The sequence below is a fragment of the Sinohyriopsis cumingii genome, chromosome 10 (assembly GCF_028554795.1).
Source record: "Sinohyriopsis cumingii isolate HCF-2022 chromosome 10, ASM2855479v2, whole genome shotgun sequence".
NCBI lineage: Eukaryota > Metazoa > Mollusca > Bivalvia > Unionida > Unionidae > Sinohyriopsis > Sinohyriopsis cumingii.
In genome coordinates, this window is record NC_142970.1 from 108671256 (window position 1) to 108691620 (window position 20365).

Consider the following 20365-nt stretch of genomic DNA (forward strand, 5'->3'; position numbering starts at 1 on the left):
TGTGGCTGTTTATAGTGATGTCTAGCAATGGGGCATCATGCCAACCAGAAGTGAGTCAGAACTTAAAACTAAAGTCCAGCTTACATCAACAAATGTTGATCTTTAATTGGGCTTATAAAAATTGAAGGTGATACAACTGTTATTAAGAACACACAAAGCACAATACTGCGTTGTCGTGGCCGAGTGATCTAAAGCGCTCACCATTACAGATCACTGCCATCTCAGCTCTTTCTGCATGGGTTCGAGTCTCTGGCTTGGCTAATGTGGGTATGTGAGAAAGCTTGCTGGTAGCTTCTCGTGGGTCAGTGTTTCTTTCCAGGGTTTTCTCGGGTTCTTCTTCCGCCATTAATACTGACCGTCTTGTATAGCCTATTTTGTGCTGAAAACTTGTGTTAAACCCTACAACACCAACCACAACAAAAGATCTTTAAAAGGTGTTTAAAAAAGATAAAGGTAAAAAATATAAAATCTGTAAAAATATAGGGCCAACATTTGTTATTCAATGGCTGGAGTTTTTGTTTTCAGTGTTTTATGGTGCAGCAAAACAGGTAGGTTTTTAGTGTAATACAGTTGGAGTGAAGTGTCTTGCCCAATGAAACACCATGGTAGTTGACCTGGACTGATCTGATACTATGATTCAAATCAGCACCTTCTGTCACAGCACCATTATAAACCACTGCCCAGGTTTTATAGGTCACTTAAGGTCTCATCTATCCCCCCCCCCCCCCCCAGTTTGATGGGTCACATTGGGCCTATTCAAAGCCACAAGGTTTGATAGGTCACATATTCATCATTTCCCCATCATATCCTTCAACACAGGCATTGCAGGCCCTCTGCTTATGTTTCCTAAATCAAGTGATAGTCATGTATAGCCTATCTTGTGCTGAAAAATGGCATTAAACCCATTACAACAACAACTGCTTAGTCTTTACTGGGAAATGTTCTTTAAACAGAGCTTAATTATATACATGAATGAAGACTAGGGAGGTAACAAATACCGTCCATCATGAACAGGTGCACTTTTTATTTATGTGTCCACTAGAAGGAGGAGTATTGTATTGAAGCCTGTATGTAGAATGAGCATAACATGGACCACACATTTCTGTTGCTTCTGGACAGTTTACCTTTATATACAGGTAAAATTCATGTACAATGGTCTTCTGGACAGTTTACCTGTATATACAGGTAAAATTCATGTATAATGGTCTTCTGGACAGTTTACCTGTATATACAGGTAAAATTCATGTATAATGGTCTTCTGGACAGTTTACCTGTATATACAGGTAAAATTCATGTATAATGGTCTTCTGGACAGTTTACCTGTATATACAGGTAAAATTCATGTATAATGGTCTTCTTGACAGTTTACCTTTATATACAGGTAAAATTCATGTATAATGGTCTTCTGGACAGTTTACCTCTTATACAGGTAAAATTCATGTATAAAGGTCTTCTGGACAGTTTACTTCTTATACAGGTAAAATTCATGTATAAACAGCATCTGTCTAATGGTACGACCAGGGTGCCAACTTAATAAATTTGTCAGACAAAGATATCCCTAGTAAATTTTTAACTACATTTTGTAAAAATAGGGGTCGGATTGTTATTGGATAAATACAGAAATGTTAAAAATGGGTCCATAAACATTGTCCATAATAATAATGTATCTTTATGTGGAAGGGTCTACCAAGTAAGGTTTCAGTGTTTTGTTTGAAAATATACTCTTAGTCAACAATTTCTGGCCTTCTGGTGGGACAGAGTTATGAAAACAGTACCATACTGAAATCCATCTCACCTCTGTCTGCGTCGGTTCGAGTCTCGGATTCGGCTAATGTGGTTATGTGAGAAAGCTTGCCAGTAGCTTCTCGTGGGTCGGTGGTTCTTTCCGGGGGTTTTCCGGGTTCTTCCTCCACCATTAATACTGGCCGCCATGTATAGCCTATCTTCTGCTGAAAAATGGCGTTAAGCCCTACAACAACAACAACAACCATACTGAAATACCTGAAAGTTACAATTGAATGTTGTGTTTATCTGAAGGTTATCTTTAACATCCTTGGCATTTGTGTATTTATCTTTTGTGCCATTTGTAAATTGACATGTTAACCTGAAAGAGGTAAACTTCCTCCCAGATTTCAAGGGAACATATCCTAGATTCAATTGTATCCAAGTGTATTTTATGTGCATTCTTAAATTACTCTGCATTTCACATTTTCTGCATCTTTTCTCTGATAAGTTGATAGTACAACTGAGCAATGGACAAAGCAAAATGTGCTAGGAGCAGAAATAATTTATAGGGTATTTTTGGAGGTAGAACAGTTTTGAAAACAAAATTGACAGTTCTCAGTGAGAGCACGAGTGCCATTGTATCATAATTATGCATGTAGTTTGTTTTGATTTTGTCTGGTGTTTCATGGCACAAAAGATTGTCTTGGTTTAGTTTGGTGATTCATGGCACAAAAGATTGTCTTGGTGTAGTTTGGTGATTCATGGCACAGACAATTGTCTTGGTTTAGTTTGGTGATTCATGGCACAGAAGATTATCTTGGTATAGTTTGGTGTTTCATGGCACAGAAGATTGTCTTGGTTTAGTTTGGTGATTCATGGCACAGAATATTGTCTTGGTGTAGTTTGGTGATTCATGGCACAGAAGATTATCATGGTTTAGTTTGGTGTTTCATGGCACAGAAGATTGTCTTGGTTTTGTTAGTAATTCGTGGCACAGGCGATTGTCTTAGTTTAGTTTGGTGATTCATGGCACAAAAGTTTGTCTTGGTTTAGTTTGGTGATTCATGGTACAGAAGATTATCTTGGTGTAGTTTGGTGATTCATGGATGGCACAGAAGATTGTCTTAGTTTAGTTTGGTGATTCATGGCACAGAAGATTGTCTTGGTTTCGTTGGTGATTCATGCATGGCACAGAAGATTGTCTTGGTGTAGTTTGGTGATTCATGGCACAGAAGATTATCTTGGTGTAGTTTGGTGATTCATGGCACAGAAGATTATCTTGGTTTAGTCAGGTGATTCATGGCACAGAAGATTGTATTGGTTTTGTTGGTGATTCATGGCACAGAAGATTATCTAGGTGTAGTTTGGTGATTCATGCATGGCACAGAAGATTGTCTTGGTATAGTTTTGGCGATTCATGGCACAGAAGATTATCTTGGTATAGTTTGATGATTCATGGCACAGAAGATTGTCTTGGTATAGTTTGGTGATTCATGGATAGAAGATTATCTTGGTGTAGTTTGGTGATTCATGGATGGCACAGAAGATTGTCTTAGTTTATTTTGGTGTTTTCAGTAACACAAGTGGGTTATTTAAAGCTGAGGCAAATGAAATACCATGGGAGCTGACCAGGGTTATCTGATGTTAGTATTCAAACCCATACCTTTTTATCACAAGTAAAGTTCAGTCATTAAATATATAGAAAAATAGCGAAGCTTCAGCTCACTAAAAACTGTAGAATCTGAACTACTCAAACCTACAAGGAACCAAGTGAACCATTTTAGCCCTTTCCCCCAATATGTGTTCCGTTTGGACAACCATCCCTGTTATTTTGTTGCTGACCCTAATACTTTTCCCCACTGGGATTTTTTTAAAAAATTGAACCAAAATTTACGATTTTTATTCTACAGAATTTGATTTGTGCAACTAACCGAAGCTGGTTTAGCCCAGTAATTGGAGTGCTTAGTATAATTTATATACTAATCATTATAATACTTATAATGTTAAAAAATAAAAATACCTACCTATCCTAAGTTTAAAAACAGTGCAGTAGGACAAGCACATTCTTTTTTACCTTCTGAGATGTGCAGTTCAGGTCAGTGAGTTTCAGGATTGCTATAAATATCACTGCCATCTCACCTCTGTCTGCGGGAGTTTGGGTCTCGGATTCAGCCAATGCGGGTATGTGAGAAAGCTTGCCAGTAGCTTCTCGAGAGTCGGTGGTTCTTTCCGGGGATTTCCCAACTTCTTCCTCCACCATTAATTCCTGGCCGCCATGTATAGCCTATCGTGTGCTGAAAAATGGCGTTAAACCCTACAACAACAACAACAACAAAAGCTATAAATATTGTTCTGAGTCATTACCACCAGTTGGAGTGATCTATGCTCAAGCCGTCAATGTATATTCGAGTTAATGAGATTCCTCTTTAGTGATAGATTTGCCAGCTCAGATTGTATATAAATAACTTATTGCAATATGTACTATATATATTGCAATTAAGATGAATGTTTTGAAAACATATGTGATGCCATCTGATTTTTTGAACTTCTTGATTGTAATAAATAATGTATTCTAACAGCTTTGTTTCTCATTATTTTTTTATTTTCATACATTTATCATTTTCACAGTCTTCCTTGCTTTTGTTCTTTACCTGCTTATTGAGTATTGTATATACTCACTGTTAAGTCAAGTCAAACTGCAATCAACAAAGATCCTGATCTGCCATATCATAATGCACCTGCAGATCAGGATCTTTGTTGTTTATTCTACTGATTTACTCCTAATAAACTGCACAGACCCAGATCTGCCTGTGCATTGTACAGTGTCAGATCTGGGTCTGTGCCATTTGCAATGGGACTCACCTTACAAGCAAATAGTGATGGTATATTGATCTGATTCAGATTTCTTCAGCAATGACTGACCATCAGCCTTTACTACACGAATGCATTTGACTGGTTTATGGTATGGTTTTGTAATACCGAGAAATATTTTGAGGAAAAAATAATGTTTTAAAAGCAGTCTAACTAATAGACAGGATAAAGTTACTGATGTGGAAGATATTAATACAAATTATGGTATCGTTGAGTATCAATGTGAATCAATATATCAAAGTATTCGTACATCAACATTGTATTAGTAAGATCAAATACAGCACATTTAGCCAGCTGGAATTTACACCCAACTGTGAATAGCACTGACATGGATCTGCCATTGCTTATAATTATGCCAGCAGGGTCTGACATCATGTATCATGACAGCTGACTAGAGTATGTGTTTTTCGTTTGAAATCTCCATTATGCCAGCAGATCAGGGTTTATGCTTTTTGTTTGAAATCTTTTAAGTTACATGATCATGAAAATATCTGGATCTGTGATATTAGGAATAGGTTGTGTATTATGCATAAAAAATATGATAATTTGCTCAACCATTTGGAGTTCAACTGCACTGTGTGTGTTTAATTTGGACTTTTTAAAGTTGCTTTAAAAAATTTCATTCATATCGCTATGATGTCTGCAATACGGCAGTTTATAGGGATGTCTAGCACTGGGCATCATGCTACAGACATGTATCATGGCGTCCACCTTGGATGCGGGAGGTCGTGGATTCAATCCCTGGCCGAGTCATACCAATGACTTACAAAAATGGTACTAACAGCTGCCTTGCTTGGCGCTCAGCATTAAGAGGTTAGTGTTAGGACTGGTCGGCCCAGTGTCAGGATAATGTACCTGGGTGGGACATCATGCTACATGTCTGCGGCATGATGCCCCAGTGCTAGACATCACTGTCAACTGTCACACTGCAGATATTGTAGCGATATGACTGAATTTTTTTTAAAGCTACGTTAAAAATCAAAATCACACACACACGTGTATCATGATGTCCCACCCAGTCACATTATCCTGACATCAGGCCGACCAGTCCTAACAATAACATCTTAATGCTGAGCACCAAGTGAGGCAGCTGTTGGTACCATTTTCATAAGTGTTTGATAAGGCATCTCCAGGGTTTCGAACCTGCGACCCCCTGCATCCAAGGTGGATCCTCTAACCACTTAGGCCAATGGAGTGGTCAAACTCCACTGCAAGACATGAAAGTTTATATTGTGATTAGGCTGCTTGATTTAAGTCCCTTGACCATTAATATATCACAGCATTTAACCTTACCTGGTCTAGACAGGATTTGAACCTGCACCCCATTGTTTCAGGTCTGTTATCTTGGCCGCTTAACCATTGCAGCTTGCTGCTATGAATTATGTCCATCAAATCAATTTCATCACGAACTGCTTTAACCAATTTCAAATGGGCATAAATAAATGATAATATTTTAGAAATCATTTACAGTATTAATTATTCTTTTGCTTCAGAATTGCCTTGAGATGGAAAGATATCTAAAAAATGAGCCAAAGTTAACATCCTTCAAGAGGATCAACTCAGAATTTGATTCTATTGGTCCATTCAGTTGGGACAGCTGTTCTGCTTCCCCTTGTTCATGTCCAACAGAAGATGAAGAAAATTCAGAATGTTCTGGAGGAATTAGTGATCTGTTAGATGAAGATTCAATTCCAGAACCAGGATATTTACTAGAAGATGATGATGATGATGATGATGAAGATGGTGATGATGATTTTGATGAAGAAGGGGAGGAAACAGAGACTGAAGATAGGTTAGAAGAATTAGCTCATTTAAATCTTGACGATAGAACAGCTGATACTATAAGCCTACAGAGCTATAGTTCTGTTTCTAGTGGTGTATCATGGGATAGCAACAACAGTGATCCTCCCCTGTCTCCAATAGTACCTAAATCGAATGATCCATTTGCACTGAGACTCATAGCACAGCCAGGTCGCACAACGACAGTGGCTGTTCGTTTACATTCAGCAGATTTGATTCAGAAACAGCAACGGGTTAACATGAATGGATCTTGTGTAACTCGTTCACGGCCTTACACAGCAGTCCCTGCAGCTCAACGTCCCCCACTTCCTGTGACAGCAAGAAGAGGTTCAGATTTGAGTCCTGATGCAAAACGGAGAAATCACAAATGCCCATACCAAGGCTGTAAAAAAGTCTACACCAAGAGTTCACATCTAAAGGCACATCTTCGAACACACACAGGTAAATATTTCACAGAATTAGAATATGTCAGGTTGGTTTTACATTGCATCAAAACTGATGCTGAACTATCACAGACAATTTTGGACTTTGCAGGGAATGAAGTTATCTAACAAAACCACTGTAAAAACCTTTGACCCTTTATTTTAAGAATTTTATATTTTAACTTATATATTTTATTTGATAAACCTTCTCAAGAATTTTAATAAATTTATCTTTCGCCTTAAAGATCAACACACTTTGATTTGGAATGGTTTGTCTTCCTAAATTATATTGGCAGGCCGGGGAAGATGTTGTTTATTACTCCTAACAAACTGCATGGACCTAGAGCAGCTGGTGCATTGTGCAAAGGTAGCCAACTGTATATATGCATTTGACAATGCATTACATTTAAAGGAGTACATTTTCTTTAGTATTTGATCTTTCAATTTGTTCACTTAACCAATTAGCCATGCACATGGGTGTTCTGCCAGATAAACTTTATTTTCTCCAAATGCAAAATTGTCAGTTGACTTGCGTCTGCAGTATTATCTACAGCTGTTGCTTTTTGGCATGATTTATGACTCAGTTCATGTCATAAATTCATATCTGATGAATACTCCAGACTGAAAACAAAACACAAAATGCTAATAATTACTTAGCCAGTAGCCAGTTGATGTGTGTGTGTGTGTGTGTGTGTGTGTGTGTGTAATATTCCACTCAGAATAGGACAGATGGAATTTCATGTGAGAGCATGACAAATTGTTATTGCCATGTTACCTAACATTAAAATGTTTTATTAGAAATTTTTGAAATTAGAAATGCAATGTTACATCCACTATATCCTACCAGATCATATTAAATTGAATTACATTATATACTAGCTTATGTGTTGAGTCCACCTGTTACTGTAGTATAGCAAAAACTAAAATCATTTGGTTAACCTCAGTTTTCTTTATTGAACATCACCATGCTGCATCAAATGACTTGTCATATGGTGTTCCCTGTCTATCTCACTCATATGTGGCAGATTTGGTTTCTACTCAGTGAATATTAGGTCTAATTAGGTCTCAGTGAATATTAGGTCTAATTGGCTTAGAGCAAATTTGATTCAAGCTTTTACATTGAGAAGGCCAAGTTCGAGTGTAAATTTCACCATTATCTGAAAACATTTGGTGGAGTTATTGCCCCTGTGACATGAAATCTTGTCCTTCAATTGCATCATTATTTCAGAGGCATTTATTTTGCATGGACACATTGCTAATTGCTATTGCTTTTTTTTTGTAATGCTAGTTTTCATTTTCATTGAAAGTTTTACATTTATTTTTCAGGTGAAAAGCCGTACAAATGCACCTGGGAAGGGTGCGAATGGAGGTTTGCCCGATCAGATGAACTAACAAGACACTTCCGAAAGCATACAGGGGCTAAACCTTTCAGGTGTAAATTCTGTGATCGTTGTTTCTCACGCTCAGATCATCTTGCCTTACACATGAAAAGACATGTCACATCAGATCTATAGTGAAATATTTTCGTAGGTTTCATAAAAAATGAAATTGTATCCATACGGGCATATTATACTGTAATATTCCATTTCTTAAGAAGACATTGACTTCTATGCTTTAGTTTCTCCTCAAGTCTGACTCTTTTCTTCATTTTAACGTAGTATTTACTTCATTAGTTCCTTCAGTCATTAAAATAACGAACCATTCAAAGGATCGGAGATTTCCTACGGCTGGAATTCCCATGTTGTGTATTTTCCTTCCCTTATTTCATTACACAACATAGAGCCGCAAGAGCATTTTTCAGAGTTTAATATGATTTTAAACCAATAGTCGGTTGAAATAGAATTGTGCACATATAAAAATAAACAAAACTATTTAGTTTCTATTGTATCTGTTTTAAGCTAAAAAAAAAAGATTTTATTTCACATCATTGCGCATTGTTTAGAAAAAAATAACAACTCAGTTATAGGTATGCAGTAATTAGAAAAGGGAAATGACCAGTATGCTACTAAAACGGTAATTGGAGAGCTCTACTGTTCAAACTAGATTTATTGCATAATACAACAGTTAATGAAACCACAAAAATTATGTTGACTTGGCCAGAAAAATAACATTGAGAATGAAAATGTATTATCTCTAAAACTCCCTTAAGCTGCAAGAGATGCCAACCATTCTGGAGTTTGCAGAATTTATTAAAAGTTTGTAGTCCAAGTCCACATTCTGAAATAATAAATTTCTAAAAATTCATGATTTAATGGAAACCAGTCTTAAGCAAGAGTATGCTTTTTGTGGACATGGGATAGGAGACTTATATCATAGACTTGTACACAGAATATCATTTTTTTATGTAAAATTTATAATGCACAAGAGAAAAAACCAGTCGCTGTAAATAGGTAAGAAAATGATGTGATGAGGATAGACATGCTGGTGATTCTTGAGGTTACTCTTTTGACCAACTGTATTGGAGGTATTCAAGCTTGTGGAATTCTAGGAATGGTCAGACCATTTTCATTCTCATGGGACCAACTCTATTGATGTTATTCAAGCTTGTGGAATTCTAGGAATGGTCAGACCATTCTCATTGAACCATTTTTTTTTACTGTTATCAGGTGTGCACTGACTGGCAGGAAGAAGTATAAATATGATTGTAGATGTTTTGTTTGTTTCTACAAATACTGGTTAATTCCATATTAGCTACCTCACTCAATTCTGAAAAACTGGTGCAAGGATCCTGATTAAAATACAGATGGGTTGGCATATCAAAAGCAACTCACTGTAAATAGTATATATTTTGGCATCTGTCAAATTATTGGAATTATTAAATGCATTGTAAGTGCTTTTGTAAACAAAGATTTTGCTAATTAAAGATTGGAATCATAGACTTAATAGTGGAAAAAAATTCAGTCTAATTCTGCTAAAATTTTATGACTTACAAAAAATTTCTCATTCCACTTAAAATCATTCTATGTGAAACACTGGTGTTTCAAAGCTATAATATATTGGTTATTTTTATAATTTTCTTTTTCGTACAAGGCATTGATTAATCCAAAGTTTGAAGAAAATCATGATGCACAGTTTCATTGTTGTCCCTTAACTGATCTTGCATTTGGCATTTCGCATGTTTTGTGTGTTTTGGCACAACAGTTGATGAAGGACCAAGGCAATTAATTAAATGTTGATGAAGGACCAAGGCAATTAATTAATCTTGAAACTTTGGTGAGGGTTATCTGGGACAAAAATTGAGAAGTTCACTCTGAAAACATCTGCAATGGATCGCTCTCTTTGAAACCATTCAAGGAGCTCGAAGGCCTATGAGAGTGCTCCTCAAAACACAAGACCAGATTTTGTACCTCTGTCTCTTCTGTTATGGGAGATATATTCTGTAGCACAGTCTTTTTTCGTTATGGGAGATATATTCTGTAGCACAGTCTTTTTTCGTTATGGAAGATATATTATATACCTCTATCCACCTATCCTGATAAAGGTTCAAGATACAAGTCTTTGAAGCTTTTTGAGAAGGGTCCCTTGAACTCATCCAAGGTGCAACAGACATGTACAGTTACATGTATTCATGAAATTGTGGTCAGTTTTGTAGACTGATGAAATGATGAATGCTTTGGTAACAGATCCTGGGTTTAGATTTTGAACGATTCACATTGAGTCATGAATTTTGGGAAAAGAAAGAAAATGAGCAATGGATATGAATGTAAAGATTTAGATATTGTTTTGTCTCATACATCATTTAGGTAGAGAAAGCTTTTAATTATTCAGACTCTTGGATAAAAATAATATTCATCTTCAGCAAAATTAAAGATATAGAATATGATATGGCAAGGATGTGTATACTTAAAATTTATCTGGTCAACTTTCAATTTCTTACCAAAATTTATATTTTGTTTGTATTTAATGGTATAAATCATAGATACCATGAATTCATATATCTATTTTTATGGCTTTCTGAAAAATGACATTTTCACAGCTACTTAAATGTAATCCAATTCTTTCTACAGAAAGGTCATGTTTCATCAGCACTTTAAATTCATGGTTTGAATCACTGTTACCATGAATTCCAGCAAAAATGGTAACCCACAAATATCCCTGAAAATACCGGTGTATTTAATTCACAGGGACAGTTGTAGATAAAAAAACATTGGCCAGCGACACTTTTTCATGATGTCCTGAAAACTTGCTATGCATTTATGATGTTACTGAATACTTGCAATTATTGGTATTATTGAATACTTTCAATTATTGGTATCAAATTGTGTCTATATTAAGCTTTTAAAGTAAATAGAGCAGACATGTTGAAATATACTGTTTATAAGAACCATGGTAGACATCCTATCAAAGTAACTACAAATTATATTATTAATTTATATTCTCTATATTAATATTTTAGAAGAGAAGGTAGAATTTTTGCAGATGAGCTTGAAATGCTTAAACTGGGCCACAACTTTCACTTAAGCAGTATATTTTAAAGAAATGTAAAATTTTCACACAGGTATTCAACACCAAAATAAAAACAGTATAGTCTTCAGAAAAGTCAGGTCCTCAAATGTTATACAGTTGATTCTTACTTTCTCATTTCAAGGGCTTCTTTTTTCTGTGTGTTATGCTCTTGTGAGGAAGGTTGCCATGGTGTTGGTCAAAAAAGAAGATAACAATTTCTTCTTTGTTTAAAAAAATTGGAGCAAGTGAAACTTTCTGAAGATCATTTTTAAAAAAATGTGTTTGCAAATTGTGCTGGTTGATACTTTGAAAAAAAAAGTGGTGAAAAGACTGAACTTGATTTGTTACTCAAAGTTTGTCATATATACAAGTTAAATGTGTACTGATTGCTATTATCTTTACAGAGGTTATATTTGTTTTGTGATAATTAAAATTTGTAGTATCGACTCTGTTGTATCATCACAGTCATTGTTAAGTTGGTCATTGATATTTTGTATGTTGATTGATATGTGACTTTGGTATTGCTTTGTAACTTTATTACACTATTTATGCATTTTTATCCTGTCATGTTATACAAGTGAATTGTTTCAAACAGCAATCGGAAAGAAACAAGAAATTTGTGCTATACAATAGGTTACCATACCCAAGAGATGTTCTTCTCTGATAATTCATTTTGAAATCGTTTCTCAGTTTTATTTCATTAGGTTTTTTATGACATTGTGCTTGTGACTAATACCAAAGTTTCATCAAAGAATTTCACATTTAGTTTTTGTGTCAGGCAAGCTTCCCAGTTTAACACTAGTCGCAACTCCCATTCCTTCACCCAGAATCAGCAGAAATTATGCTTTAAATTTTTGCTTGACATATAAATCATCATTTATGACCCCATGAACTTTTACTTCAAAACCCAGCAGATATCAGTATAATATAGTGTTCTTGTAATCATTGAAATTTAGGATTTCATAAAATTTTAATTTCCTTCCTCCCCCACCCAGCCCCATTGGCAAGTAAATTATTTCTGATAGGTCTCAAGTTTGAAAGGTCAAAATTGCTCATTATGTCTGGAGGTCAAGGTCATTTAGGAAGAATGCATGTTTTAAAGCATGTAAGCTTTTGTTTAGTTTAATGTTTACTTATGAATAAAATATTATTTTTTCCTTCTGGTAATAACTTGGAACCTAAAGTTACTGGATTCCCATAAAATGATACTGGATTCTCATAAAAAGATATGGATTCCCATAAAATGATACTGGATTCTCATAAAAAGATATGGATTCCCATAAAAAGATACTGGATTCCATAAAAAGTTACTGGTTTCCCATAAAAAGATTTTGGATTCCCATAAAATGATACTTGATTCCCATAAGATCCTTAATTCCTATCAAATGATGTGGGATTCCCATAATAAGATACTTGGATTCCCCCAAAAAGATATTGGATTCCCATAATAAGATACTTGGATTCCCATAATAAGATACTTGGATTCCCCAAAAACGATATTGGATTCCCATAATAAGATACCTGGATTCCCCAAAAAGATATTGGATTCCCATAATAAGATACTTGGATTCCCCAAAAACGATATTGGATTCCCATAATAAGATACCTGGATTCCCCAAAAAAGATATTGGATTCCCATAGTAAGATAACTGGATTCCCATAATAAGATACTTGGATTCCCAAAAAAAAGAAATTGGATTCCCATAATAAGATGGATTTATGAAAATATATTAAGCAATAACAGTTTGCCTGCTGTGGGAAACATTTCATTTCAAAATGCAATTGAGTATATGCAAACTTAGCCAAAGCTGTATGTGTCAAAATTATCTGCATGGCACAACATAACCATCATACAGGCACCATCATATAGCTTTTTTTCTTCAAAGGGAGGGAACCAGTGTTTTCACTTATTAGAATAATGACAATATGGAACATTTACAAGCAAGCTTTATGTACATATGAATAAAATTTATACGAAGCATAAATACAAGAATTACATCATACGAGAAAATATGGAACTTACAAACGGGTATTACCTACATACAAGATAGAATATATAGATGGGGATTACATACAAGGTTGATGAAAGATCGATAAATGTTCCTTAATGTGCCTCACTTGTCCATTGCAATTACAGTCATCTCCATCAGATGTATTATTGACAGCTGTAAGTCATCAGTCATTTACTGTTTATTAGTGATGAAAGTTGACTGCTAACCATTCAGATGACAAGTCATCTGAGAGACATTACTCAATTACAGCACTAAAACGTTTTTGTATATGATTTAACAAATGAAGTTTTACTCTTTGATATTTTGTCAATATAAAATGTACTAATTGATCTAACATCTCTACTCTTTGCCTAAATTAAACAAACTTTTCTGCTGATACAGAACAATATTATTTTGGTGTGGATTTAAATTTTCAGAATTTTTTTCAAAATATCTAAATTTGCACATGCGGAGAAAATAGCATAGTCAATTTGTCAGTTATAATAGACACTGGACTTCATTTTACTTTTTAAACAAATTTTCTTACAATGGTAACTGTAGTGTTGGTATTAGGAATTTATTTTATTGGTTTTGGATTACTTTTTTTTTTTTTTTATGTTTTGGCTTGACAGCAACACTGAATATTTTATTCTAAAGCAAGTTGAATAAAGAACCTTGCCCAGTGACACAACACTGTAAACAATCATGGCTGATCTGTTGATGGGAATCATGCCTGCTTCATTCAGGTCACAAGTCCAATGTCTTAACAACTGAACTACAGTGGCTTTCAGCTACAAGTTTACAGTAAGGAAAACCTCTATCTCCATGGGTCCAAGTCTTGGGCTCAGACAGTGTGGGTATGTGAGAAGGCTTGCCAGTAGCTACCTTTGAGTTGGTGGTTCTTCCTCCACAAGTTATACTGGCTGCCATTGCATGTCATGTGCTGAAAATTGGCAATAAAACAAGAACACGAAAGGGAAGGCAAGGTGAGTGAAGTGATGGGAATTGCAATAATAATTCTGATAATAAAATCGAGATGAAAATGGAAAAAGTTGAGTGTATTTAAGGAATCTTTAAGGCCTTACAAAGACATGTTTTCTGTAAGGAATCTTCATGGCCTTACAAAGACATGTTTTCTGTAAGGAATCTTCACGACCTTACAAAGACATGTTTTCTGTGATTTTGATTCTGTTGACACAAATGTACAAAAACACCATTACCTTAATCATGGTTCAGAAACGTTTGGGAAATTATAGCTTAATTATGATAGATAAAATATCTCATCTTTTGTATGGTTTGTATGAGATTTGGATCATTAGATTTCTATGAAGTATAGATCTGAATTCCTTTAGCATAATTTTGTTCATGCATTAAACCCTGTTAAATGTTTTCATGGATGGTTAGCTTGACAGAAATATATATTGATACCAAGTTATGTTCCCGATGTTGTACAGTAGCATGTTTAAATATATTTATGAAGAAATACACACATTTTCAGACTAAACATGCAGGTTGTTTGATATAGGTGGAATACAGAATAGTCATCATGGGAATTCTAACCCAAGGGGACAAGATTTGTATCATTCATCAGGCTTACTAGAGTCCCTGATACAAATCTTACTTTCCAGTGGTTAGATTTCCTTATGGTGCCATGGAATATTCTGTTTCTCACCCAACACGTGCATCATTTATGCAGCGTTATTGAGTGACATATCTAATGAGTGTCAGCATAAAGGAAAAACATCCTCTAGGGCAAGACAGACTTGTCTCATTCTTGGGAAACTTAGGTTATATGCTAATAAAATGGAATCATGATGTCAGTTGTTTGTCAATAATGGATAGAATACATTATGTGCAAACAGGTGTCTAACATTACAGCTTGTTCAAGACAAAATTTATATCTACCTCACTCTTCAAGAGTATTTCAGTTGAAAATCAACCATTGCACGTTTGATAAGGTATAATTTCATTGTTGATTTATTATTTTTGTAATAATTATTCATGAAATGTTTATAAACATGACATATTAAGGTGCATTTTTCAGGGGAGATAACTTGGTATCCGTGTAAATGTTTGATATATTGTAGATAGAATTTGAATGCAAGACCCCAGAAGTTGCCAGTAATGGAAATGGTTATTTAAATTTAATGAATTGCCTGTGATAATTACAACCTACGTGTTATATTTAAAGGGTCTTGTTTTGCTCAAGATGTCATGTATTCTTCCAATTAAAATTCATGTACAATTTTATGCCAGGCATCATGACTTTTTAATTGCTATCCATCATTTTTTTGTAAATTGTCTCATTGCCCGTTTTTCTTTTTCTTTGTCTTCATCATACCTTATTTCTGTCTGGGAAAAAAATCTATAACTGGAATTCAGAATAGTTTCAAATAGACATCTGGATCTTGTCATTGATTTAGAATTGTATTATTCATACTGACATGACATTCGCTTAAAACTTGTGTTTATAGTTAGCTTAAAGCAGATAATTATTTTAAAATGAAGAGATGCGGTTGAGTTTTTGGCTTTATACAGCATGATTCAGCTTATTGATATAATATTTTACTTGACAGGTCGAATTAGGACATTAATGTGCATGAAGTAAAGAAACTTTCATTTTGTTAATGTGTCCATGGTGGAAGCTTGACAAGGCGATCACTTTGCCATCCATATGAATGTACATCAATGCAGCCTTGATTAAGATTTGTGTTAAAGTTTTTTAGATTAAGTGAAGTGTAAAAGGTTTTTATTTACTTTTCTTGCTAAAAAGTGGTGGACTCAATAAAATGGAGGTTCTTGTACTTGGAAATGATGGCTTGAATCGGTGATTTGTATAATGAACATGAATACGCAGTGTTACTTTACCATGTTTTTAAAATAATACATGACATGTTAACTGCAGAACATGACATTTGTTTTTCACTTTCACTTAAAAATCATTTTTTAAAAATCTTATTCTTTTATTTTGTCCTTCGATATTTTACATATAGAAATGCCTTCAAATGCCTTACTTTGCATAGATTACATGGACTTAATTATTTCTTCTAAATATGCCAGTACACAAGGCAAAATAATTCGTTGTTGTCAGATGAAAATTAAATTATCTTTGTTTCGGGAAATTTTTAGTCAGGATTTTTTAATTTTATATTTCAAATTTGCTGTTTCTACTCCTGAGCTCAGCATTTTTATTCCAAAGATTGAACAAAATAAAATTCTTCCTATGTACGAATTATTTATAAACTCTCACTTCAGTTTTCATTTTCTGATGACTTTGGAAATTACCTTCTTGAAATTGTATTAGCTGAAGAAAATAAACTGCAAGCAAGTTTCCCTCAACAATGCGGCAGACACTAATAAACCTTGCATTACCCCTTTGGTACAGAAAGTGGATCGTTCATGTTTAATATATTTTAAGCGAGGATACATTAGGGTGAAAATCTGACTCATTTGTGAAACTTTTCACCGTAACACAAATTATTTGGTTGCACTTGTAATGATACCCACAATAACTAAGATAAAGATAAATTTTCTGGCCCAAACTCGGCTGAAAAAGTCCAGTGCAGACATTTTATATTATTTATTCAGTTTGCTTATGTCAGATCAGATTGCTATCAGATTTGTATTGTGGAATTCCTAATTCTGACTTTAAAAAAAGAAACTAAATATTTAACTAAATTGAAATTTGAAGATTTAACATTGTAACATGCAAAACACGAGACTCAAGGAAACCTTGCATTGATTCGTAATTTAATCAAATTTAAATTTGTGTAAAGATTTATAATTGTAACTTACAAAACATGATATGACAGTTAAACTAGTTATCGTTGAGTAAACGGTGCTTTTTTAACGTTTGGCCAGTAAAGAAAAAAAATTGCAATAAGATAAAAATAGAATAAATGAAACTGCTAGTCAAAATACCGCATATACTGACTGCAAATTGGACCAAGATTTGCCATCGATTAATGCGCTGGAAGATCTGATGCTATGTAGTTTGGTTGGAGTAATTAGTAGAACAAACACCATAGACCCTGATCTGCTGGCATAGATATGGGTATATGTTGTTCGCTGTTGGACGCAACTTTCGTGATTACATATGCCACATGCATTGAATACATTATGGGCTATAATTTGTATCAGTTTGGGTTTTTTCATTGTAAAACTCATCAAAAGATCTGTACATTATTGGAACCAATTGACAGGTGAATATTGTATGAACTTAAACCAGTTGTGCCTTCTATTCTGTTTGTTATGCAATTTCACACTCTTGATAATCATGTGGACGTTAACATTCTCACCAAAAGACATCTTGTGATATCTAATTAGTTGCAAATGTAAACGAAGCTGATCATACACCCAGTATGGAAGCTACAGCAGCCCGTTTTATGGAATCGTGTTGTTGTTATGTAATTTCACATCCATGGGCTATATCCTTTTCTAATAGCCAGCTTTTTCAATCACCTTATTCGATTCCATACGGCAGTTTGAACTGCGTGTTCTTTTTATAATCAAGGATTGAAATTTTGTATAAAGAGGTTCAATTATTAGACAGGTGTTTTAGAAATGCACTTCAGGATTGCGTGTAGCTCCCACTATTTTGTGCTGAGAGATGATCTATTATCAGTCAGTTTTGTCCAAAGCAACATCATTTTTTCTTTCACACGAGTTTTTTCTCGTGCGCCACAAGTTGTTGTTGTTGTTGTGGGGTTTAACGCCATTTTTCAGCACGATAGGCTATACATGGCGGCCAGTATTAATGGTGGAGGAAGAACCCGGAAAACCCCGGAAAGAACCACCGACCCACGAGAAGCTACTGGCAAGCTTTCTCACATGCCCACATTGGCTGAATCTTAGACTCAGTAAACAGTTTTGAGCAAGAAAAGAAATTGTCACTATAAGTTAATTGATGATTATCTGTTATGTAAACTAGACATGACGCATGCAGTGTGGAAAATTTGTTTTATAAAAAAAAAAATACTGAATTGCCATTTAATTTGCATGTCTGAATAAGGCCCAACCCTAAAATGTGTGGGGCAAGAGGCAGCAAGCGATGAGCGGGGCGACAAGCAAAAAATCTGTTAAATCTCACCACAGTAAAAAAAAAAAAAATAATTTATAGCCAGCAGCACAGGACCCAAGGTGGTTGCCTCGTTCGCCTTACCATAGGAACCGACCTGGTTTTCATTAGCTCATTCTTCTCCGTAGTTTGTACAATATCGAGTCAGCTGAAACTGAAAAATAACGAAGATATTTGTATTATTTGACTAAGACACAATCAAATATAATATGTGATACCCAAATATCGGACACATTTTCAGTCTAAACTAATTTGTTTATTCAGAGATGAAATGTATTTTGCAATATTATGCATTGCTTATTATAAAAAACATACATACTGTTTTTACTTCTTTATAAGTAGAATCCAAACAGCAACCAACATGCTCTTTTCTGCAGGCACATTATGCAACGGCCGATCGTGGTCCATCTTGTTTGCAGTTGGATTTGACGTATAAGCGAGTATATACGGTAGTAACTACAGCAATTTCCCTGAATGTATTTGAATAGCAGAGGAAATATTTGATTTCTTGATTTTGTTTGTTTTGTTTTTTTCTTCTTGATAATCAGAAAGTGCTTGAAAATAGAAAAACAAAATATTAATAAGCGCTGATCAGGAACGTACTCAAAATGGCTTGTATTAGTAAAAAAGAAGGGCATACCTTTGTAATGATAGACCCAACTGCAGTTAATTAAAAAAAATTAAGTATATATATATATATATATATATATATATTCATTCAAAATCAGTTAAATGTACTCGTTAAAAGTAGTTTTTGCAATACAATTTCATTTACATACTTATTCATTTGTGCTCATTTCGGTGCTGTCCAGGGAGATATAAAAGTCGACGACGCTTTATTTGAGGCTTACTTATACTGTCGTACATAATAAGCATTGCTTTGTAATAATTTGTATATTTTATGCAAAACCAGATAATGTCATGTTCTGTTTTATATGAAGTCACGCTATAAACCAAGAACTAACTTGTGTGAAATAAATTATATAAAGTGACAAGGACCAAATCCGTGTTATATCAGGGATCGTGTTATACCGAGGCACTTTAAAGTTAGAAACTAGTCCATTTCAAAATAGCAGATCCTTACGCAGATTTTCATACCCTTTGTATTTCAACACTGTGACTCTGGCATCAAATCGAATGGAAGGATATGCTTGACCCGGCAAGAAATGGAACACGTATTTACATTAGAGTTATGCGACAAACATGGCAACTACGCAAAATTCAAGTTTTTCAGTGTACAATCACAGCGAAGTTAAATAAATCATCAATAATTTAATATGAGGAGTCTGTTTTCTATTTTGTTTTACTTAAAGATAGTCTCGTTTAGGTCATAATGTATAGTCTTCTCATCTCGCCAAATATATCTTTATCATTACAAGCCACCATTAAATTCTCCGTGTGAGTACTATATGGTGTTAGGGGATTGTTAGGAGGATAAGGGCTTTTATTTTAACGTTGTGCTTACTTTTAGAATTTAAAATTGAAATGTTATCAGCAACGTTTAGAATAGGAAATGTAACTCATTATTCATATTGCATTGTATTGTCATACATATTATTAGTCATATTGTCAGTGGCCAGTGCCACAGATCCATATTGTTATCTCGTTGCATGTTAATCACAGTTTACCGTACGTTGTTTAGAGGATTATTTAAGGACTCTGAATCGTATGTTTATTTGAATTTTGAAACTATATTTGTACTTTTCGCATACTTTATTTATCGTTTTTGACAATGTGTAAAGACGCTTGTTGTATACAATCACAGAGTCAGTAAAAATATGAAATAAATCTATATTAAAATTTGAAAAGACTTTTTTTGTGTTTTCGTCACGAACGTGTAGAAGGAATGCTCATTTAATTTTCTACGGCTGGAATTTTCTTTTCTATTAAACCGATAAATTTTGTTTTCTGTTTTATCTCAAGATATTTTTTTTTAACTAATGTAATGCATATGCCTATTTTTCTTCTGTAAATCAGAGCAAAATTATGTTTTCAGTCTTTCGAGAGTTTATTTGTTTTCTTGACAAAATTCC

The 20365-nt window shown here is 34.5% G+C and overlaps 1 protein-coding gene across 1 annotated transcript in view; it reads left to right on the forward strand.

Moving 5' to 3' along the window:
- Positions 1-20140, forward strand: part of LOC149790814 (Krueppel-like factor 6) — a 148131-nt gene extending 127991 nt beyond the window's left edge. Inside the window, exons 2-3 of the mRNA XM_089972874.1 lie at positions 6090-6837; positions 8145-20140. Coding sequence (XP_089829000.1) covers positions 6090-6837; positions 8145-8332 — 936 coding nt within the window. The 3' untranslated portion in view covers positions 8333-20140. The remainder of the gene's footprint in view (positions 1-6089; positions 6838-8144) is intronic.
- The last annotated feature ends 225 nt before the right edge of the window (positions 20141-20365 follow it).